The sequence below is a fragment of the Engystomops pustulosus genome, chromosome 9 (genome assembly GCF_040894005.1).
Source record: "Engystomops pustulosus chromosome 9, aEngPut4.maternal, whole genome shotgun sequence".
NCBI lineage: Eukaryota > Metazoa > Chordata > Amphibia > Anura > Leptodactylidae > Engystomops > Engystomops pustulosus.
In genome coordinates this window covers 16,848,672-16,873,035 of record NC_092419.1, presented here as the reverse complement: position 1 = coordinate 16,873,035, position 24,364 = coordinate 16,848,672, and the positions used below count along the sequence as shown (strand labels likewise).

The window sequence follows — 24,364 nt, the reverse complement described above, 5'->3', positions numbered from 1 at the left end:
GTACAAGGTAGGCTCTCTCCTTAGGCCCCATCTACACAAATGTATGGGGGGGGATCTTTTTGCACAATTTGTGGTCAGATCACAGTCCCCATAGATGTCTACGGTGCTCCAATAATGAATATACAGCCCCCCAGCAACTATTTATACACAGTCCCCCTAGCAACTAACGGACAGGATCCAGCCATAGACAAACTAAAGGAGAACCCCCTCCAAAGGAGAGAGGCCCTCCCCGTGCCCAGCCTCTCATACTCCAGAGAGCGCACCTTCACCAGGTCACCCAGAATGTTCCTAACCACCTCATCCACCGGGAGGATTTTACGATGCGTCGATACTAAGCACCGTGTGTTCCACGTGTGGTACCTGACCACTAAACTAACTAGGAATAACGTGCAGCGGTCCCGGCCACCCAGGCCTCTGAATGCTCCATAGGCCCACTCCGCATAGGAGAGACCGGCCAACCCGGGCCAATGAATGGAACCGCCCACCCGGTTGTACACCTCTATGTTAAAGGGGCACTGATGCAGGAAGTGGTCCATGCTCTCCAGCAGGCCACCGCACTCCTCCCGAGGACAACCCCTTTCCACTTCAGCATACCAAAAGCAAGTCAGAGCGCCACCGCTTTTTCTCTCCTTAAATACGGAAACTCGTTCTCTAGTAGAACTAATGCATAATTTTCACAGCTGAAAAACAAAAGTGTCCGGCAGATGCTGCTCCTTTCCAATCAATATAAGCAAAATATTGGCTTGATTTTTCATATAGAAGAAATCAAATGGCGCTCGGCTTCTTTTCCTTTCTTCCTTTTTATTTGTAGTCACGTACTTACAACAATAAAACCAGGATACAGAATATGAAGTGGGAGAGAGGATGTGGATCAGGGGGTTCTCCTTTAAGAATCGGCGGCCGTTTTGCACTTAGGAGACCTTCATCCTACCCAAACCACCTAATCATTACATATACAGTATACACCTACAGGGTGGCAGATACAGACAAAAAACCACCCCACTACTTCCTATACCCTCTGATTGGTTCTCCCTTATGCCCATTTCTCATCAACTCAACTACAACAAGCTCCAAGCTCGTAATGATCCAGAATCTTTTAAAGAAGGGGGGAAAAAAAAATCAACATGCAATCCTCAGATACAAACTAAAGGGAGTACTGACATATTCCAAAGACAAGTAAAAAGGGATGTAGAGGCTCCGATTTACAGACCGAGAACGAAAAGAAGACCCTAAAATGGCTTAGAGAGCATAAAAGCTTAAAACTTACCCGAATTTCCTAAAAAAAACTGTCTGATATTTTGTGCCAAAAATAGATAAAAGGCTCAACGAGCCACCAAGTCTCATCTCCCACATTCCCAGGTGTGGTCTCCGGGATAGCGCCAGAGGTCGTCCCAGCGGCCCGAGACTTCCCCAGCTCTCTCTCCTGTTGACGCTTCTCTAGACGTCTTCTTGTTTTTATTCCCCGGCCCTTAAGTTCCTTCCTCCTTGCTAGTCCACCTCATTGCTTTCATCCACTGCGGCTGGGCCTCTATTAGCCAAGGAAAGACGGCAACTACATTATGGGCGACCTAGGTCACCACACAGGCGACACCTAATCTATGTACAGGAGGCAGCAAGATGGTCGACACCCTTCTGCACGGTGCAGTTTGCATTGAAATGTCTGGGATAACCTCACCTGTTCAACAGCTTAGGCTGCCCCCCGGTAGAAGATTCGAATACGATTGCTACCCAGGAAGGCTGATGAAGGCCTATAGGGGATTCATCCAGGTCATGGTATCATATACACAACTGAAACTAGAAGTTTCCATACTCCATATAAAAAGACACAATATTTAGGTCAAGTAGGTTTACCAATATTATTTATACTGTATGTTCCAAATGCCAGAATAATGATAGAGAATTTTTGAAAGGTATATTTATTACCGTTTACATACAATTCATTAGTATTTGGTACCATTGCCCTTAAACATTATGACTTGGGTCAAACTTTTGGGCAGGACCATTTTCAATAGGATTAAGATCAAGGCTTTGTGATAGCCACTCCAAAACGTTGACTTTGTTACACTCAAAGGACATCTACCACCAGGATAGAAGACTGTATGCAAATGAGCCTGAGGGGCTCCATTAACACCTATGGAGCCTGGAGCCCCTCAGACTCATTTGCATACACAATCTTCCATCCTGGTGGTAGATGCCTTTTATGTCACTTGGTAACCAGTGTGGCAGTAATTTCAAGTCATTGTCCATTTGGAAGACTCATGTGTGCCTAAGCTATAACTTCCTGGCTGATGTCTTGAGATGTTGCTTCAGTATTGCCACATGATGTTCCCTCCTTATGTTTTGTGAAGTGTCCCAGTTCCTCCACAACATAATGCTGCGGTCTTGTCACACTTGGTGATCTCAGGCTTCTCCCATTTTTTCCCAAACCTAACAATGGACGTTATGGCCAAACTGTTCAATTTTAGTTTGGTCAGACCACAAGGCATCTCCAAAAATAAAGGTCTTTGTTCCTTCATTTGTAAACATTAATCTGCTATTTTGGTTTTGCACCAATGGTTTCTTTCTGGCAGAGCGGCCTTCCAGCCCATATGGATAGAGGACTTGTCACTGTGGATAATGACATTCCCACCAGATTCGGGATCTTCACCAGACCTTTGGCTTTTGTTCTTGGGTGGATCTGCACATTTCAGACCAAAGCAGGTTCATCTCTTAGACCCAGAACCCGTCTCCTTCCAGAGTGATATGATAGCTGGACATTTCCATCCTGGTGGTACGTGTGTATAGTTAATTGTACAGGTGAAAGAGGCAGCTTCAGGTTTCTGGAAATTGCCCCCAAGGATGAACCAGACTTGTGCATGCCAACAGTTTTCTTTCTAAAACCTTGGCCGATTTCTTTAGACTTTCCCATTATGTTTCACAATGCAACTTTGGTTTCAGGCATAACTAACTCAAAGGTTGACAATAAACCTGAATCATAAGCTTTCAAAGACATGGCATCATCATATGGTCTGTTCCAAATTGTATAAAGCTACAGTAATCTAAGTGTATGTAAAACTTTGAATTTGGGTAGAACTAAAATGTTAACCACCTGTGCTGGTACTCAATTAATACTATAGGAGGACATGGTCAAAAACAATGGCCAATGCCTTATTTCACAGCACTAAATATCATATTGCAAACATAGGACCGACCAATACTACATTAAAAACAATATAAAAAAAACTATATCTGCCATTAACCTGAGCAAGAGTTGTTGAAGTTGCTGTCTGGAAGCGGCGATGCAGTGATTGAGTTTGCAGTACTCCCCTCCGATAGATAACAGAAGTCTTGCTAACGTCTTCAGTAATGGCTGGTGGTGTCCTGGGTCTGCCATTACATTAATACATGGTACGAGGATATGCAAAGCAGCTCCAGCCGGTAGCCCTACTCTGCAATGTGCCGTCGCAGAGCTTCCTTCAGGAGTCGTAATCTTCAGAAACGCGTTGCATTGGACACTCAAGGCTTTCCGTAGCTCTGCAACGTCACAAGAAGCAGAAATCCCGTCGGAACCTTGTGGCGTAGAGTTACCGGCTGGAGCTCCTCTGCCTGGACTCACAACACATTGGGGCTCATTTTATTAAGGGTCCGAACGCCGCACTTTCGTCAGGTTTCCCGAATATTTCCATTTTGTGCTGAATCGCCACAGGATTTTGGCGCACGCGACCGAAGTGTGGCGCATCGGCGCTGGTTTTCATGCGGCAGAAATCGGCGCACTTACATGCACCAGGAAGAAGACTGTGAACTCTGGCGGAACTCGGCGCAGCAGCGACACCTGGTGGATATCGGGCGCACAACCTTAGTGAATCCCAGCAGAACCCGAATCCTCGTCGGACAACGCACCGCGGGATCGCGACAGGACCGGGTAAGTAAATGTGCCCCCACTAGAATTTAAACGTAATGGAGGACACAGAACACCACCAGCCACCACTGAAGAAGTTAGCAAGACTTCTGCGACCTATCCATGATGATGTTGAGTCCTGCAAGCTCAGCCGCTGCATCTCCGCTACCAGATAGCAACTTCAACAACCCTTCCTCAGGTCCGTGGCAGCGTGTTGTTTTTATAGAGTATTTGTCGGTGCCATCTTTGCAATCTGATATTTAGTGCTGTGGAATCAGGCATCGGCCAACATCCGTCTCCGCTATCCATCGAGTAGCAGCGCAGGGGGTTAACATTTTACGTGTACCTCCATATTTACCTTCAGGCAGTGGAGCCGGTTATTCCACCAGCAGCCGGTTACATGTAATTACCGTCACCCTCATGGGTAGAGAGGCGCAGTTGTATTTCTTTTGTTACAACTTTTGAATTTGCAGAAAGTTATAAAAATTCCTTTGGTAATACGTTTGGTAATTCTAATTGACCTTAAACGGGAACAGGTTGTTCTGATTTCATGTCAGATTTTAAGTGTCTTTTTATGGAAACTTCATTTTTTTAATGTATCATATAAGATAGTGATTCGTTATGGGTAAGAACGGTCACTTTCTTGAGTTCGCTCTGGCGGGACACTGCTTGCACAGCAAAGTCCCGCCACTCGGGCTCGTTGTATCTCAGCTCATAGTTTGACCAGAAGAGCTCAAGCCCCTCCGGCCGAACAAAGCTGATATCAAACTCAGATGTACCATAGGGATGGATCAAGGCAAAGATGTCAGCCGCCTTGAAGTCCATCTTCAGCAGCAGCTCAACTACCCGTGCCCGAGGGGGACACACATCACTGCCACGCCACCGAAGACGGACCACATTCCTACGGTTAGCACCCGGCCCGGTTGTCCGGAGCAAGAACAAGGTTTCTGTCTTTGATCTCAGAGAGCAGAAAGGACATGCCTCCCTATCCTATCCCCTTTATAGTGATCAGGTATTTAGGAGACACCAATGCAAAAAGTCAAAGACCGTGTGAGATTTAATTAGGCTTTAGGAAAAGGGAAGCCGAGGGGTAGATAGTGTAACAGCCTGTGAAGCTGCAGTACGGAGGGGCTCTGGTAACATAGCCATGGCTCATAGTAATCAAAGCCATGCCACGTTTGTAGGCATCAATTTTCTGGATCGACTGTTCGGCCGACAATTCGCCAATATGATCGGGTCAAGCGGCCAAATCTGAACGATGAACCCGACCATCTGGTCCGCTCGTCTCTCATCCTGGGGTGTCCTGTGTCTTACATCCTCTTCCTGATCACAGCTTCTCCATAGGTTTATAGTCTGTTTTTGACAAGTCCACATCACACTTAAAATATTCCCCCATGGTTCATTAAGATTTTCAACAAATTGTAACACATGATTACCTTTTCAAATTAACAGACCAGTTCCCACGCTTTGTCTTTTTAATTCCTGAGTGTTTATACTTTATCTGGTCTGAAGCTCCTTTCTTATCGTCAGAGAAGCGAGAATAACCTTTATCTTTACCCTAGAACAGAGGCTATAGTCTACTTCCCTCACTTCCCATGATGCCTCTTATACTCTATTGAAGGAGTTGAGCGGAAAACCCAATGAGAGTTCAAAAAATAAATGCACTCTGTTCTGCATAGTCTGTACATACATAGTGACTAGCCTGGCAGTTTTCATCCCACTAATAAATAGTAGACACCAACAGTGAAACAGTGATGTATAGATCCCCATGAACCAGTAGTGGGAAGAGGGAGCTGCAGAGGAGTGAAGAGGCTGTAGTAAAAGTAGAATTTGTTCACCTTTAAAATACAGGACACATTTTTTTGCAGTTAGTCCATCACCCAATCACCCGTCCTCTTAAAGTAATGTGACCTTGGTTCAGTGTAACATACATCCTCAGTGTCTGGAGGTCAGGTCATGGCACACAAGAGGGTTTATGTTTGAAGCGGCTGCAGAGACAAAGCAGTCCCAGAGTGGGAGCACTGCCCCGACACCAGCAGGACATCCCGGGGGGATTTTAGCTCTGAAGCTTCAGACCCCAGACTTCTGGAGAGGCTGCTGGAGGTAGCCGTCTGTGTCTATAGACTGAGGCTCATTTCCAGGAGGCACCTGGAGGGATCTGTCCACGTCACAGAGCGAGGGTCTCGGCCAGGAAGGTGACGAAGATGTGACATAGGTTGGCGATGGTCGGCCGGTGAAGGTTCTCCTCCGTATCATCATACGTGTGCCAAACGGATGGGAATGGCGTGGAGATGACGTGGAGGATTGGGACACCTGTATGACCAGAGAGAAGACATAAGTGGAAGAGGAAAGAGACCGGGAGCCCAAACCACACAAGAAAATTCTCTGACCTCGGCGAAGGAAAGGGACGTGATCATCCTCCACGGCCCCAAAATAGAGATTGGGCCTGAAGTAAGGGCGGTCCATGTGATGAGCGTCCAGGAGGCCCAGTCTATGAAGCCGCTGCTCTAGAGTCAAAAAAAGAGAAGAAACCGTGAGCCGGAGTCAAGATTAACCACAAATCCCTGTACACCAGGACATATAGGACTCACCTATAGATACAAGTCTCATGAAGTGGCTGCGGGTCTCCGAGAAGTGGCTCAGAATCAGCGGCTCCTGGGCCCCGAGCAGATCCAGCAGAACAAAGAGATCCTACACCACAAGCAAAACTGATGACAAGAGGGTCGAGCATGCCATAAAAACACTTCTCTAACTCCAGGTCATTAAAATTTGCTTGGACAAAGAAAGAAATGGCGCCCTTCTGATGATGTCCCCTCCCGACACTCTCACGCGAGGCCGTCTCCCCCTCCCTCATATGCGAACACTTATCCATCAGACATCCCCTTTATTAATGATCTCAGTAGTCAGTGATGCTGTAGGTGGGTGGAGGTAGGTTTCCCATACATTCAGCCCACAATCTTACTATAGCTTGCAGCTTGTTTCCGGCTCCTCCGGGTCCAGGCTCATCCTGCAGGCGCTGGGCCAAGTGTCGGGCCCCATACAGTGAATCTGTCTCTGTCCAATCACCGAACGCTTCCTCCCCATCGAGGAAGAACAACTGCAATGTGATGGGGGATCCCTGAGGAGAACGGAAGACACATTGTAACAGAACCGCAGTGTTTGGAGGAACCTGCTGAATAAAGAGCACCGGAGACCAGGGGACACAGGAGCCTATATATACAGCGTACAGGAGCTAAGAGTATATAAGAGCCCATACATACAGCGTACAGTAGCCCAGTGTATACAGGAGCATATATACATAGCATATAGTAGCCCCTTGTACACAGGAGCCTATATATACAGAGTATAGGAGCCCAGTGTATACAGGATACTATATATACAGAGTATAGGAGCCTATATATACAGCATAGAGTATCCCAGAGTATACAGGAGCCTATATATACAGCATACAGTATCCCAGTGTATATAGAAGCATATGTATAAAGCTTATAGGAGCCCAGTGTATACAGGAGCATATATATATATATATATATATATATATATATATATATATATATATATATATATATATATATATATACATATACATATATATACAGCATATAGTAGCCCGGTGTATACAGAAGCCTCACTTTGTCCTTCATTATTCGCAGTGTCTTGTCCAGTGCGGTCACGGCCTCCAGGATCATGGCGCACGGCACAGCGGAGTCGGTGGCTCCAACAAACGGTCGGCCCCCAGCGTCAGGGGGAAACCACTTGGAGTCCAGATGACAGGCAAACACCAGGCGGCGCTGCACTTTGGGGTCCAGGGTGGCGATAACGCTCCCAAATGGCAGGGAACCACGAGGTGTCAGGGCATCAAAGAGGTCAAACTCCACTGTCCAGTCAGCGGACAGGGAGCGCAGGTGACCAGAGATGAGCTGCAAATGAGAGAAGACGATGGTGGTGACTGGCTGGAAGGACTGAGCCCCATGACCTCACCCAGTGCCATGTGACCCCCCACCCCATGACCTCACCCAGTGCCATGTGACCCCCCCCCCCATGACCTCACCCAGTGCCATGTGACCCCCCCCCACGACCTCACCCAGTGCCATGTGACCCCCCCACGACCTCACCCAGTGCCATGTGACCCCCCCGACCATCACCCCATGACCTCACCCTGTGCCATGTGACCCACCCACCCCATGACCTCACCCTGTGCCATGTGACCCACCCACCCCATGACCTCACCCTGTGCCCCCACCACCACCCTATGACCTCCCCCAGTGCCATGTGACCCCCCACACACATTGACCACACCCAGTGCCATGTGCCCCCCCTCCACCATCTTCCCATGACCCCACCCAGTGCCATGTGACCCCACCACCACCCTCAGTGTATCGTGACTTCACCACAACAGCATCACCTGCCTGCCCCATGTGACCACACACCCGCGCTCACCTCTCGCACCAGACGGTTCCCTGGGCTCCCGGGAGTTCTCTCAATAAGCATCGGCCTTAAGAAGGAAAACCACAGACGCTCCAAGTCCACCTGCGCCACCAGCTCCCGCAACCGAGCGGACGACAGAGGCCGGGGCCGCAACTGAGGAGAACAAGAGGCAGTGCACCAGCGTCACCCCAAATGTACCCGGCTCAGGCTGCCACATAATACCTGGGCACCTCACCTGGAGCCATTGCATCTGCTGTCTCTGCTCTCCCCCCCCCCCTGCTGTCTCTGCTCTCTCCCCCCCCCTGCTGTCTCTGCTCTCCCCCCCTGCTGTCTCTGCTCTCCCCCCCCCCTGCTGTCTATGCTCTCTCCCCCCCCCTTGCTGTCTATGCTCTCTCCCCCCCCCCTGCTGTCTCTGCTCCCCCCCCCCCTGCTGTCTCTGCTCTCCCCCCCCCTGCTGTCTCTCCCCCCCCCCCTGCTGTCTCTCTCCCCCCCCCTGCTGTCTCTCTCTCCCCCCCCTGCTGTCTCTCTCTCCCCCCCCTGCTGTCTCTCTCTCCCCCCCCTGCTGTCTCTCTCTCCCCCCCTGCTGTCTCTCTCCCCCCCCTGCTGTCTCTCCCCCCCCCTGCTGTCTCTCTCCCCCCTGCTGTCTCTCTCTTCCCCCCCTGCTGTCTCTCTCTTCCCCCCCCTGCTGTCTCTCTCTTCCCCCCCCTGCTGTCTCTCTCTTCCCCCCCCTGCTGTCTCTCTCTTCCCCCCCTGCTGTCTCTCCCCCCCACGCTGTCTCTCCCCCCCTGCTGTCTCTCCCCCCGCTGTCTCTCTCTCTCTCACCTGCCGTCTCTCTCTCTCTCTCCTGCCGTCTCTCTCTCTCTCTCTCTCTCTCTCCTGCCGTCTCTCTCTCTCTCTCTCTCTCCTGCCGTCTCTCTCTCTCTCTCTCTCCTGCCGTCTCTCTCTCTCTCACCTGCCGTCTCTCTCTCTCTCTCCTGCCGTCTCTCTCTCTCTCTCCTGCCGTCTCTCTCTCTCTCTCCTGCCGTCTCTCTCTCTCTCTCTCTCCTGCCGTCTCTCTCTCTCTCTCCTGCCGTCTCTCTCTCTCTCTCTCTCTCTCCTGCCGTCTCTCTCTCTCTCTCTCCTGCCGTCTCTCTCTCTCTCTCTCTCTCTCCTGCCGTCTCTCTCTCTCTCTCTCTCCTGCCGTCTCTCTCTCTCTCTCTCCTGCCGTCTCTCTCTCTCTCTCTCTCCTGCCGTCTCTCTCTCTCTCTCTCTCTGCCGTCTCTCTCTCTCTCTCTCTCTGCCGTCTCTCTCTCTCTCTCTCCTGCCGTCTCTCTCTCTCTCTCTCCTGCCGTCTCTCTCTCTCTCTCTCCTGCCGTCTCTCTCTCTCTCTCTCCTGCCGTCTCTCTCTCTCTCTCTCCTGCCGTCTCTCTCTCTCTCTCTCCTGCCGTCTCTCTCTCTCTCTCTCCTGCCGTCTCTCTCTCTCTCTCTCCTGCCGTCTCTCTCTCTCTCTCTCCTGCCGTCTCTCTCTCTCTCTCTCCTGCCGTCTCTCTCTCTCTCTCTCCTGCCGTCTCTCTCTCTCTCTCTCCTGCCGTCTCTCTCTCTCTCTCTCCTGCCGTCTCTCTCTCTCTCTCTCCTGCCGTCTCTCTCTCTCTCTCTCCTGCCGTCTCTCTCTCTCTCTCTCCTGCCGTCTCTCTCTCTCTCTCTCCTGCCGTCTCTCTCTCTCTCTCTCCTGCCGTCTCTCTCTCTCTCTCTCCTGCCGTCTCTCTCTCTCTCTCTCCTGCCGTCTCTCTCTCTCTCTCTCCTGCCGTCTCTCTCTCTCTCTCTCCTGCCGTCTCTCTCTCTCTCTCTCTCCTGCCGTCTCTCTCTCTCTCTCTCTCTCTCTCCTGCCGTCTCTCTCTCTCTCTCTCTCTCTCCTGCCGTCTCTCTCTCTCTCTCTCTCTCTCCTGCCGTCTCTCTCTCTCTCTCTCTCTCTCCTGCCGTCTCTCTCTCTCTCTCTCTCTCTCCTGCCGTCTCTCTCTCTCTCTCTCTCTCCTGCCGTCTCTCTCTCTCTCTCTCTCTCTCTCTCTCCTGCCGTCTCTCTCTCTCTCTCTCTCTCTCCTGCCGTCTCTCTCTCTCTCTCTCTCCTGCCGTCTCTCTCTCTCTCTCTCTCCTGCCGTCTCTCTCTCTCTCTCTCTCCTGCCGTCTCTCTCTCTCTCTCTCTCCTGCCGTCTCTCTCTCTCTCTCTCTCCTGCCGTCTCTCTCTCTCTCTCTCTCCTGCCGTCTCTCTCTCTCTCTCTCTCCTGCCGTCTCTCTCTCTCTCTCTCTCCTGCCGTCTCTCTCTCTCTCTCTCTCCTGCCGTCTCTCTCTCTCTCTCTCTCCTGCCGTCTCTCTCTCTCTCTCTCTCCTGCCGTCTCTCTCTCTCTCTCTCTCCTGCCGTCTCTCTCTCTCTCTCTCCTGCCGTCTCTCTCTCTCTCTCTCCTGCCGTCTCTCTCTCTCTCTCTCCTGCCGTCTCTCTCTCTCTCTCTCCTGCCGTCTCTCTCTCTCTCTCTCCTGCCGTCTCTCTCTCTCTCTCTCCTGCCGTCTCTCTCTCTCTCTCTCCTGCCGTCTCTCTCTCTCTCTCTCCTGCCGTCTCTCTCTCTCTCTCTCCTGCCGTCTCTCTCTCTCTCTCTCCTGCCGTCTCTCTCTCTCTCTCTCCTGCCGTCTCTCTCTCTCTCTCTCCTGCCGTCTCTCTCTCTCTCTCTCCTGCCGTCTCTCTCTCTCTCTCTCCTGCCGTCTCTCTCTCTCTCTCTCCTGCCGTCTCTCTCTCTCTCTCTCCTGCCGTCTCTCTCTCTCTCTCTCCTGCCGTCTCTCTCTCTCTCTCTCCTGCCGTCTCTCTCTCTCTCTCTCCTGCCGTCTCTCTCTCTCTCTCTCCTGCCGTCTCTCTCTCTCTCTCTCCTGCCGTCTCTCTCTCTCTCTCTCCTGCCGTCTCTCTCTCTCTCTCTCCTGCCGTCTCTCTCTCTCTCTCTCCTGCCGTCTCTCTCTCTCTCTCTCCTGCCGTCTCTCTCTCTCTCTCTCCTGCCGTCTCTCTCTCTCTCTCTCCTGCCGTCTCTCTCTCTCTCTCTCCTGCCGTCTCTCTCTCTCTCTCTCCTGCCGTCTCTCTCTCTCTCTCTCTCTCCTGCCGTCTCTCTCTCTCTCTCTCTCTCCTGCCGTCTCTCTCTCTCTCTCTCTCTCCTGCCGTCTCTCTCTCTCTCTCTCTCTCCTGCCGTCTCTCTCTCTCTCTCTCTCCTGCCGTCTCTCTCTCTCTCTCTCTCCTGCCGTCTCTCTCTCTCTCTCTCTCCTGCCGTCTCTCTCTCTCTCTCTCTCTCCTGCCGTCTCTCTCTCTCTCTCTCTCTCCTGCCGTCTCTCTCTCTCTCTCTCTCTCCTGCCGTCTCTCTCTCTCTCTCTCTCTCCTGCCGTCTCTCTCTCTCTCTCCTGCCGTCTCTCTCTCTCTCTCTCTCTCCTGCCGTCTCTCTCTCTCTCTCTCCTGCCGTCTCTCTCTCTCTCTCTCTCTCCTGCCGTCTCTCTCTCTCTCTCTCTCCTGCCGTCTCTCTCTCTCTCTCTCTCTCTCTCCTGCCGTCTCTCTCTCTTCTCTCTCTCTCTCTCCTGCCGTCTCTCTCTCTCTCTCTCTCTCTCTCCTGCCGTCTCTCTCTCTCTCTCTCTCTCTCTCCTGCCGTCTCTCTCTCTCTCTCTCTCTCCCTGCCGTCTCTCTCTCTCTCTCTCTCCTGCCGTCTCTCTCTCTCTCTCTCTCTCTCCTGCCGTCTCTCTCTCTCTCTCTCTCCTGCCGTCTCTCTCTCTCTCTCTCTCTCTCCTGCCGTCTCTCTCTCTCTCTCCTGCCGTCTCTCTCTCTCTCTCCTGCCGTCTCTCTCTCTCTCTCCTGCCGCCTCTCTCTCTCTCACCTGCCGCCTCTCTCTCTCTCACCTGCCGCCTCTCTCTCTCTCACCTGCCGCCTCTCTCTCTCTCACCTGCCGCCTCTCTCTCTCTCACCTGCCGCCTCTCTCTCTCTCACCTGCCGCCTCTCTCTCTCTCACCTGCCGCCTCTCTCTCTCTCACCTGCCGCCTCTCTCTCTCTCTCCTGCCGCCTCTCTCTCTCTCACCTGCCGCCTCTCTCTCTCTCACCTGCCGCCTCTCTCTCTCTCACCTGCCGCCTCTCTCTCTCTCACCTGCCGCCTCTCTCTCTCTCACCTGCCGCCTCTCTCTCTCTCACCTGCCGCCTCTCTCTCTCTCACCTGCCGCCTCTCTCTCTCTCACCTGCCGCCTCTCTCTCTCTCACCTGCCGCCTCTCTCTCTCTCACCTGCCGCCTCTCTCTCTCTCACCTGCCGCCTCTCTCTCTCTCACCTGCCGCCTCTCTCTCTCTCACCTGCCGCCTCTCTCTCTCTCTCTCACCTGCCGCCTCTCTCTCTCTCTCTCACCTGCCGCCTCTCTCTCTCTCTCTCACCTGCCGCCTCTCTCTCTCTCTCTCACCTGCCGCCTCTCTCTCTCTCTCTCACCTGCCGCCTCTCTCTCTCTCTCTCACCTGCCGCCTCTCTCTCTCTCTCTCACCTGCCGCCTCTCTCTCTCTCTCTCACCTGCCGCCTCTCTCTCTCTCACCTGCTGTCTCCTCTCTCTCTCACCTGCTGTCTCCTCTCTCTCACCTGCTGTCTCCTCTCTCTCACCTGCTGTCTCCTCTCTCTCACCTGCTGTCTCCTCTCCCTCTCCTGCTGTCTCTCTCACCTGCTGTCTCTCTCTCTCACCTGCTGTCTCCTCTCTCTCACCTGCTGTCTCTCTCTCTCACCTGCTGTCTCCTCTCTCTCACCTGCTGTCTCCTCTCTCTCACCTGCTGTCTCCTCTCTCTCACCTGCTGTCTCCTCTCTCTCACCTGCTGTCTCCTCTCTCTCACCTGCTGTCTCCTCTCTCTCACCTGCTGTCTCCTCTCTCTCACCTGCTGTCTCCTCTCTCTCACCTGCTGTCTCCTCTCTCTCACCTGCTGTCTCCTCTCCCTCTCCTGCTGTCTCCTCTCCCTCTCCTGCTGTCTCTCTCACCTGCTGTCTCTCTCTCTCTCACCTGCTGTCTCCTCTCTCTCACCTGCTGTCTCCTCTCTCTCACCTGCTGTCTCCTCTCTCTCACCTGCTGTCGGCCTCTTGCAGTCTCTTCCTCTCCGGAGCGGTCCCCCCAGTCCGGCCATAGTAATGTAGCGGCAGCGAGCAGCAGGGCCAGGCCGAGTATGAGCAGGGGCCCCCGCCTCGGGCTCCAGGCTCGGCCGCTGCAGGGGCCCCCGGGGCTCGGGCTGATGCGGGCGGCACGACGGGCACACATCGAGGAAGAACATGACTACAGGAACTAGAGCCAATCAGAGGGCAGGGGCCTCTAACACAACCAATCAACAGCAGAGGGCGGAGTCAGGGCCCCAAGGCCGCGCAAACACATGGTTTCTCTCCCTCCAGACACTGTACGAGGGCGGGGCCTGATCAGGTGGGCGTTGATCAAAGTGGGCGCTGTAATCCAATTAGAAGAGAAACTCCGTAACCAGTCAATAACTATTCATCCAATGAGAAGAGATGGGCGGAGTCTTCCAGTGACAGGTCATCGTAAACATCCCGGGCACTCATTGGTTTATCGCTCGTTGCTAAGTAACAGCACACACCATACTGTGGAATAATAGGAGTCGGTAGTCACATGACTAGACCGGGGGAGGGGCTTATCAGTGACCCCGCCCTTTCTCTATATAATGACCACAGGAGGAGGAGCTGTGAATGACAGCACCTTGTATATAAGGAATACACAGCGATACGGCGCCCTCTAAGGTAGAGCATCGTATCACATCCGTATCCCGGCCCCTATCGCTGGTAATGGCCGCCCCGGGCGCAGTCCAGACAGGTTGGGCCAGTTCGGTGCTGAGAGAACCTTCATCAAATCCAAATGATAAAGAGTCCGGGAAGTATCAGATATGTCTCCAAGGACCCTATAACATAGAACACCTGAAATATCTGCATATCTCCCAGAATCCCCTAGTGGAGCATCAATGGCTGTAAGTCTCCACAAGCCTGAAAGGCAAACACTAGAAGTAATAATAAAGCATCACATAAAGTAACGCGGGGACCGACAGCGAATGGAAGTACAAAGACTGAATAACTGCCCCTTGCTCTCCGCTGCCCCCTGGTGCCCGGGTGTGGCGTCACGGCCTCTTCTCCCTTTCTTTGTCACGTGTCGGTCCCCGAGTATTTATGTGACGCTTTATGATGAGTTACTTGTTTCTATCTGTTACATTACGTGGTTACGTGTATTACTCTCCTCCGTTATAATGTTAGATCTGATGCAGGATGATCCCTGAAAAGCGTCATCCAAATAAATAAATAAATTAGCATTAACCAAACAAGTCACAGTGTGGACCCGACTAATCGCTGTCATCCCGGCGCCGCTCCGGGCAGAACCCACAGGCGCTCCCAGCATTCCACCTCCTATATAACCATGCAGGAGGAGGGGCTATAACTAACTCCACCCTGTATATATAACCATGCAGGAGGAGGGGCTATAACTAACTCCACCCTGTATATGTAACCACGCAGTTGGAGGGGCTATAACTAACTCCACCCTGTATATATAACCATGCAGGAGGAGGGGCTATAACTAACTCCACCCTGTATATATAACCACGCAGGAGGAGGGGCTATAACTAACTCCACCCTGTATATATAAGCACGCAGGAGGAGGGGCTATAACTAACTCCACCCTGTATATATAACCACGCAGGAGGAGGGGCTATAACTGACTCCACCCTGTATATATAATCACGCAGGAGGAGGGGCTATAACTAACTCCACCCTGTATATATAACCACACAGGAGGAGGGGCTATAACTGACTCCACCCTGTATATATAACCACGCAGGAGGAGGGGCTATAACTAACTCCACCCTGTATATATAACCACGCAGGAGGAGGGGCTATAACTAACTCCACCCTGTATATATAACCACGCAGGAGGAGGGGCTATAACTGACTCCACCCTGTATATATAATCACGCAGGAGGAGGGGCTATAACTGACTCCACCCTGTATATGACCATGTAGGAGAGGATGATAAGTGAGAGGAGGGGCAAATGAGTAACCCCACTCTATATATAATCACACAAGAGGAGGGGCTAATAAGTGACTCCGCCCTGTATATATATAAAATCACACAGGTGGAGGGGCACGGTGTATCTTACTCCGTCTCCTAACTCTACAGTATACAGGGTATATAACCCACCACCAGCACAGCATTTGAAGGTGGACATGAGCAGATGAAGTGGAGCTGGCCACCCGATCCCCCAATCCATCTGCGCATGCGCCGCACCACGCTTGGTGTTGCTAGGCCAAACCATACAGGGTATATAACAGCCCCACACACATACAATACAGGGTATATAGTACAACCCATCCCCCCCCCCCCCCCCCACACACACATTATACAGGATATTTAACCCCTTAACGACATGGCCCTTTTTTGTTTTTTCATTTCCATTTTTCACTCCCCACCTTCAAAAATCTATAACTTTTTTTATTTTTACACATACAGAGCTGTGTGACGGCTTGTTTTCTGCATAACAAAATGCACTTCATAGTGACCGTAGTTAATCTTCCCTGCCGTTTACTGGGAAGCGGGAAAAAAAATTCCAAATGCATTAACCCATCTGCGTAGTTTTCTTGTGGACTTGGATTTTACAGCTTTGACTGTGCGCCCCACATGACCGGCGCTAATAACCTTTTTATACTTCAGTGTACGGAGCTGGGGGTGGTGTCATTTTGTGTGATGTTTCGCTGCTACCATTTTTCGACTTTGGGGCTCTATTTTCCGTTACGGGGTTAAACGCAGTAAAAAAAATGATTATATTTTGATAGATCGGGCATTGTCGGACGCAGCGATACATAATGTGTTTATGATTTTTACTGTTTATTTATATCAGTTCCAGGGAAAGTTCCATCCGTTCCATCCATCTGCGCATGCGCTTCATCACGCTTAGTTCTAGGCAGGATCAAGTGAGCAGTCGGCTCAAAGCGAAGAGCCGATTCCTGTTGCTCACATGAAAGAGGCGTCTTATCGACCAATCACCATCTCTTATCTGCCAGAAGCTTCAGGCTGCATTCACACAATCCTTCTCGATCGCTTTTCAAAACTAAATCCAGATGTGGGGGGAGGGGCTTGCAGATGCAATTCCGTAGAACCGTGTGTGTTTGGTAATGAGCGCCCAGTGTTTTGCATTGTGTATCAGGAGCTCGTTACAGAATGCTTGCGTTTCCACTGAAATGCATCTGGGATTGGGCTGCGCCCCCTCTCCCCCAATCCCCGTTCCATCTGGATTGTCAGGCCGCGGTCACACTTACCGCTAGGCGTCCGTCATAACGTGACGCTAGCGCACAGGGGGAACTTATTGTTAAGCCGATCGCATGCATTTCTCTGGAAACGCATGTGTGTTCGGGCCGAGGACCTCCCCCTGTGCGCTAGCGGCGCGTTATGACGTCTAGCGGTACGTGTGACCGTGGCGTGAGTTGAAACGCAATCCAGACAAAAGTGTGAACGCAGTTTCACAGTCGGGTCACAGTTTTGTGCTGCTGATGCAGCAGAGCTGATACGGCGCTCAGTAGATTAGCCCAGCACGGCAGGTCACTACTACGGGCCTGATGTCCAGTCGCTCCAACCAAGATGGAAGTTTATCTGCACTTCAGCCACCGGTGGCAAAGAGCTATGGAATAGGATAACGCTATATACATATTATTACTGCCGCTGACCTGTTCTTCTGGTTTTGCATCATCTCCATTTCCCAGAGCGATGTCTCAACTGAAGCCGCTAACATCACAGGCCTCTCCTGTACCTGCAGCCGGGACCCATTACACCCCTCACCCCCTTCTTCATGGAGCTGACAGGTGGAAGAGACCGTCATCAGGATTGCGCTACCGTATCATTTGCTGCCGCAACCAACCAGCCTCAGCGTAGCACGGCCTCAGTGAGGAGATTGTGAGGTCAACAGATGCTACAAGTCACCAGTTTGTACCATTCAGCCGCAAAAAATAAGAACACCACACCTGTTCAACAGCGACCACAAAGAGAGGGAAAGAGAGACCTCGCACATACACACGGCACAAACTGCGGCTACATCACGGCCCCAGGGCCGGTACCACAAGGCTCCAAAACTCAACACCTGGGAATGTGCCAATGCAGAGTATATACATACTCCCCCCCAAAACCACCTATAGAGGGTATATACACCTCACATTAGTGTATTTTCTGCAGGGGGCGCTGCTCATCAGTGGTCCCTTTGTAGGTGAAGCAGGGGGCACCTCATGGCTCAGATGAGCTCCTGGCAGCAGACGCCCCCCGTAGGACACAGTAGGACAAGAACACTTCATAAATAATTCCTTTAATTCAGACACTCGGCCCTCAGTTCACCTCCCCTCATCCCCCTCCCCGTGTCCCCGTCCTTTCCCCCGGGTCCCTTCTCCAGGCAGCACCCAGTTATTGTCATGTAGGCCCAGCTGACACCCCGGGCAGCACGATCGGCACGGCGGCAGCACATCCAATAGGAACGTCCGTATGGCAGGTCGTGGTGGTAAGGCTTGGGGTGCCAGCGGCACATGGACACGTCTCCGCGCTTGTAGACCCGCTTGCATTGTTTGCAGGGGTCGTCCCGATAGAGGGGGTGCTGGCTCCAGCGCGAGTCACACGGCCGCACACCGTAGTCTTCGATCAGGGTCCGGAAGCGGCGACATGTGCACTTTATGGCTGCCAGCGACTGCGTGGACAGGTAGCTGAAGATCGCCAGGAGGACGTGGTCCGGTAATGACGGGAGGTAAAGCCGTGGCTGGAGGAGACGCTGTACCTGGAAACGGATCTCCAGGAAGTCATGGGAGACGTGGCGGTAAAGGCGGCAGAGGGGGGGGACAGGCGGTGGGGGAGGAGGTGGGGGAGGGGGCACAGACAGTCCAGGGAAGAAGAGCTGTCCAGGAAGTGGTTCTGTCTCATCCGCTTCCCCCCCATAGAAGACACAACGGTCCACGGCTCCCGTCAGCACCAGGTCCACATGGAAACCGGATTCGGCGGCCGCAGCCTGCGCCTCGTCTGACTGCTCCCCCTGCTGTGACTCCATCTTTTCCAGCAGGACACAGACCCGGTGCGGCTCTGGGCTCAGCAGCTGGTACAGGTCACAGGTGATGGGGTCCCCAGGCCGCTCTGCAACACGGAAGGCAATGCGCACCTCCCGCTCCGCCTGCTCTGCTTCGTACTGCGCCACTGCCTCGGCCACACTGCGGCAGCGCGCCTCGGCACCATCTTCTGACGACGTCACCAGGACCAGCGGAGGTCTGGCTGGGGCAGGTTCAGCCCCCCGGCTCTCCGCAAGGGCCACCATTTCAGCCACAGAAGGAGGAGCTTCTGCATCTAAGGCATGCCGCCGCCGCTTAGCCCTGGAACTGCCCCCTGCACTCCAACGCCCTTTGACCTTCGCTCCTCCAGGGCGTTGGGAGGAGCCGCTGCCCGCACACTGATAGGCCACAAAGAAAGCCACCTTCTCCTTGGTGTTCCCGGGCTTGATAACGTACCACGTGTCCAGGAGGACTCGGTCATCACCGCCCTGTGGGCACTCCTCGTCCTCTGGGGGAGGGGCCTTCTCCTCGGCAGCCCCCGCGTTGTCACCGCTCTCCAAAGCATGGCTGCTGGGGTAAGCACCAAACGGACGAGGACCCCACAGGTGGAGGGGGGTGGTAGCCGGGGCTCCATGACATCAAAGGTCCAAGGCAACCTGCAGGGAGAAGATGGAGGTCAGACAATGAAGACCACCGACTATACACAATCCATTATACAGCCCCCACCATACAGTACCCCCACCTACAAGAATTATAACCTATACTGGGGGCTCTATCCATATAGCCTATTCCATACCTCTCACCCATAATAATTACACTGTATACAGGGGTCCCCCCCTCCTCCATTACACCATATACAGGTCCCCCCCCTCCTCCATTACACTGTATACAGGCCCCCCCTCCTCCATTACACTGTATACAGGCCCCCCCCTCCTCCATTACACTGTATACAGGTCCCCCCCCCTCCTCCATTACACTGTATACAGGCCCCCCCCTCCTCCATTACACTGTATACAGGTCCCCCCCCCTCCATTACACTGTATACAGGCCCCCCCCTCCTCCATTACACCGTATACAGGTCCCCCCCCCCCTCCTCCATTACACCGTATACAGGTCCCCCCCTCCTCCATTACACCATATACAGGTCCCCCCCTCCTCCATTACACTGTATACAGGTCCCCCCCCCCTCCTCCATTACACTGTATACAGGTCCCCCCCCCTCCTCCATTACACTGTATACAGGTCCCCCCCCTCCTCCATTACACTGTATACAGGTCCCCCCCCCTCCTCCATTACACTGTATACAGGTCCCCCCCCCTCCTCCATTACACTGTATACAGGCCCCCCCCTCCTCCATTACACCGCATACAGGCCCCCCCTCCTCCATTACACTGTATACAGGCCCCCCCTCCTCCATTACACCGCATACAGGCCCCCCCTCCTCCATTACACTGTATACAGGTCCCCCCCCCTCCTCCATTACACTGTATACAGGTCCCCCCCCCTCCTCCATTACACTGTATACAGGCCCCCCCCCTCCTCCATTACACTGTATACAGGTCCCCCCCCTCCTCCATTACACTGTATACAGGTCCCCCCCCTCCTCCATTACACTGTATACAGGTCCCCCCCCCCTCCTCCATTACACTGTATACAGGTCCCCCCCCCTCCTCCATTACACTGTATACAGGTCCCCCCCCCTCCTCCATTACACTGTATACAGGTCCCCCCCCTCCTCCATTACACTGTATACAGGTCCCCCCCCCTCCTCCATTACAATGTATACAGGTCCCCCCTCCTCCAATACACTGTATACAGCTCCCCCCCCTCCTCCTCCATTACACTGTATACAGGTCCCCCCCCCCCTCCTCCATTACACTGTATACAGGCCCCCCCTCCTCCATTACACTGTATACAGCTACCCCCCCCCTCCTCCATTACACTGTATACAGCTCCCCCCCTCCTCCATTACACCGCATACAGGTCCCCCCCCTCCTCCATTACACTGTATACAGGTCCCCCCCCCCTCCTCCATTACACTGTATACAGGCCCCCCCTCCTCCTCCATTACACTGTATACAGGACCCCCCCTCCTCCATTACACTGTATACAGCTCCCCCCCCCTCCTCCATTACACTGTATACAGCTACCCCTCCCCTCCTCCATTACACTGTATACAGCTACCCCCCCCTCCTCCATTACACTGTATACAGCTCCCCCCCCCCCTCCTCCATTACACTGTATACAGCTCCCCCCCCCCTCCTCCATTACACTGTATACAGCTCCCCCCCCCCCTCCATTACACTGTATACAGCCCCCCCCCCTCCTCCATTACACTGTATACAGGTCCCCCCCTCCTCCTCCATTACACTGTATACAGCTCCCCCCCCTCCTCCATTACACTGTATACAGCTCCCCCCCCCCTCCTCCATTACACTGTATACAGCTCCCCCCCCCTCCTCCATTACACTGTATACAGGTCCCCCCCCTCCTCCATTACACTGTATACAGGTCCCCCCCCCCTCCTCCATTACACTGTATACAGGTCCCCCCCTCCATTACACTGTATACAGGTCCCCCCCCTCCTCCATTACACTCTATACAGGTCCCCCCCCCCCTCCTCCATTACACTGTATACAGGCCCCCCCTCCTCCTCCATTACACTGTATACAGCTCCCCCCCTCCTCCATTACACTGTATACAGGTCCCCCCCCCTTCCTCCATTACACTGTATACAGGTCCCCCCCCCTCCTCCATTACACTGTATACAGCTCCCCCCCTCCTCCATTACACTGTATACAGGTCCCCCCCTCCTCCTCCATTACACTGTATACAGCTCCCCCCCCCTCCTCCATTACACTGTATACAGCCCCCCCCCCTCCTCCATTACACTGTATACAGGTCCCCCCCCCTCCTCCATTACACTGTATACAGGTCCCCCCCCCTCCTCCATTACACTGTATACAGGTCCCCCCCCCCTCCTCCATTACACTGTATACAGGTCCCCCCCCTCCTCCATTACACTGTATACAGGTCCCCCCCCTCCTCCATTACACTGTATACAGGTCCCCCCCCTCCTCCATTACACTGTATACAGGTCCCCCCCCCTCCTCCATTACACTGTATACAGGTCCCCCCCCTCCTCCTCCATTACACTGTATACAGCTCCCCCCCCTCCTCCATTACACTGTATACAGCTCCCCCCCCCCCTCCTCCATTACACTGTATACAGGTCCCCCCCCCTCCTCCATTACACTGTATACAGGTCCCCCCCCCCTCCTCCATTACACTGTATACAGGTCCCCCCTCCATTACACTGTATACAGGTCCCCCCCCCCTCCATTACACTGTATACAGGTCCCCCCCCCCTCCTCCATTACACTGTATACAGGTCCCCCCTCCTCCTCCATTACACTGTATACAGGTCCCCCCTCCTCCTCCATTACACTGTATACAGGTCCCCCCCCTCCTCCTCCATTACACTGTATACAGCTCCCCCCCCTCCTCCATTACACTGTATACAGCTCCCCCCCCCCCTCCTCCATTACACTGTATACAGGTCCCCCCCCCTCCTCCATTACACTGTATACAGGTCCCCCCCCCTCCTCCATTACACTGTATACAGGTCCCCCCTCCATTACACTGTATACAGGTCCCCCCCCCCTCCATTACACTGTATACAGGTCCCCCCTCCTCCTCCATTACACTGTATACAGGTCCCCCCTCCTCCTCCATTACACTGTATACAGGTCCCCCTCCCCTCCTCCATTACACTGTATACAGGTCCCCCTCCCCTCCTCCATTACACTGTATACAGGTCCCCCCTCCATTACACTGTATACAGGTCCCCCCTCCATTACACTGTATACAGGTCCCCCCCCCCCTCCTCCATTACACTGTATACAGGTCCCCCCTCCATTACACTGTATACAGGTCCCCCCCCCCTCCTCCATTACACTGTATACAGGTCCCCCCTCCATTACACTGTATACAGGTCCCCCCCTCCATTACACTGTATACAGGTCCCCCCCCCCTCCTCCATTACACTGTATACAGGTCCCCCCTCCATTACACTGTATACAGGTCCCCCCCCTCCTCCATTACACTGTATACAGGTCCCCCCTCCATTACACTGTATACAGGTCCCCCCTCCATTACACTGTATACAGGGCCCCGGGCACAGCAGGCGGGTTTCCCGTCTCTCACCTTTAGGCCGCCGACCATCACCCTCCGCTCAGTGGGTTCCTGATCCGGGTGACATCCGGTGGGCGCCTCTCTGGTGACCCGGTAATCGCCGCTGCCTCCCGCACACCCGAGCAGCTGTCACTCAGCGGTCACATGACCTCTTAAAGGGCCAGTCTCACCTCAGCTCCCACGCTGGGTACACGGCGGTGACAGGAGCTACGCTCAGCCAATCAAAGGCCGCGGATCCGGGCATCTCCTTATATGGAAACTCCCCGGCACAGCCAGGGAGCGAGGAGAAAGCGCGGCCCCGGGAAGAAGCGGAGAGCAGCAGAGGAGAAGCAGATGTACAAGAGGGAGGAACAACGCACACATCCCTAACACAACCCCGCCCACTGCAAGAACACCAGACACCACACTGTATCAGTGACACGCCTGGCCCCGCCCCCTGTAATAAGATTCCCGACACTACCATGACGTCACAGGTTACCAACTGTCACATGTACACACAATGCAACAATGTAACTGATCTGCTGCACAATAATGTATCATATTACAGGATAATGTCATTTATGTGCACAGTGACTGCACCAGCAGCAGAATAGTGAGTGCACCAGTGGAGTATAATACAGGATGTAACTCAGGATCAGTACAGGATAAGTAATGTCATGTATGTACACAGTGACTGCGCCAGCAGCAGAATAGTGAGTGCAGCTCTGGGGTATAATACAGGATGTAACTCAGGATCAGTACAGGATAAGTAATGTCATGTATGTACACAGTGACTGTACCAGCAGAATAGTGAGTGCAGCTCTGGAGTATAATACAGGATGCAACTCAGGATCAGTACAGGATAAGTAATGTCATGTATGTACACAGTGACTGCACCAGCAGCAGAATAGTGAGTGCAGCTCTGGAGTATAATACAGGATGTAACTCAGGATCAGTACAAGATAAGTAATGTCATGTATGTACACAGTGACTGCACCAGCAGCAGAATAGTGAGTGCAGCTCTGGAGTATAATACAGGATGTAACTCAGGATCAGTACAGGATAAGTAATGTCATGTATGTACACAGTGACTGCACCAGCAGCAGAATAGTGAGTGCAGCTCTGGGGTATAATACAGGATGTAACTCAGGATCAGTACAGGATAAGTAATGTCATGTATGTACACAGTGACTGCACCAGCAGCAGAATGGTGAGTGCAGCTCTGGAGTATAATACAGGATGTAACTCAGGATCAGTACAGGATAAGTAATGTCATGTATGTACACAGTGACTGCACCAGCAGAATAGTGAGTGCAGCTCTGGGGTATAATACAGGATGTAACTCAGGATCAGTACAGGATAAGTAATGTCATGTATGTACACAGTGACTGCACCAGCAGCAGAATAGTGAGTGCAGCTCTGGGGTATAATACAGGGTGTAACTCAGGATCAGTACAGGATAAGTAATGTCATGTATGTACACAGTGACTGCACCTGCAGCAGAATAGTGACTGCAGCTCTGGAGTATAATACAGGATGTAACTCAGGATCAGTACAGGATAAGTAATGTCATGTATGTACAGTGACTGCACCAGCAGCAGAATAGTGAGTGCAGCTCTGGGGTATAATACAGGATGTAACTCAGGATCAGTACAGGATAAGTAATGTCATGTATGTACACAGTGACTGCACCAGCAGCAGAATAGTGAGTGCAGCTCTGGGGTATAATACAGGGTGTAACTCAGGATCAGTACAGGATAAGTAATGTCATGTATGTACACAGTGACTGCACCTGCAGCAGAATAGTGACTGCAG

General features: G+C 52.9%; 2 protein-coding genes across 2 annotated transcripts; both read right to left on the bottom strand.

The window, feature by feature from the left end:
- Positions 1-5,831: 5,831 nt before the first annotated feature.
- QPCTL (glutaminyl-peptide cyclotransferase like) lies at positions 5,832-13,826 on the bottom strand. The gene is made up of 7 exons (XM_072123184.1): positions 13,386-13,826; positions 8,318-8,458; positions 7,510-7,797; positions 6,840-6,995; positions 6,469-6,568; positions 6,268-6,384; positions 5,832-6,190 (listed from the first exon to the last, which is right to left on the bottom strand). The coding sequence occupies exons 1-7, from the start codon at positions 13,572-13,574 to the stop codon at positions 6,045-6,047; spliced, it is 1,137 nt and encodes a 378-aa protein (XP_071979285.1). The 5' UTR covers positions 13,575-13,826; the 3' UTR covers positions 5,832-6,044.
- A 3,840-nt stretch (positions 13,827-17,666) lies between these two features.
- On the bottom strand, positions 17,667-19,010 carry FBXO46 (F-box protein 46). Its single transcript, XM_072123685.1, is given in 3 exon segments — positions 17,667-17,784; positions 17,787-18,992; positions 18,995-19,010. Coding segments are annotated over 3 exon segments (1,326 nt in total). The 3' UTR covers positions 17,667-17,680.
- Positions 19,011-24,364: the final 5,354 nt, after the last annotated feature.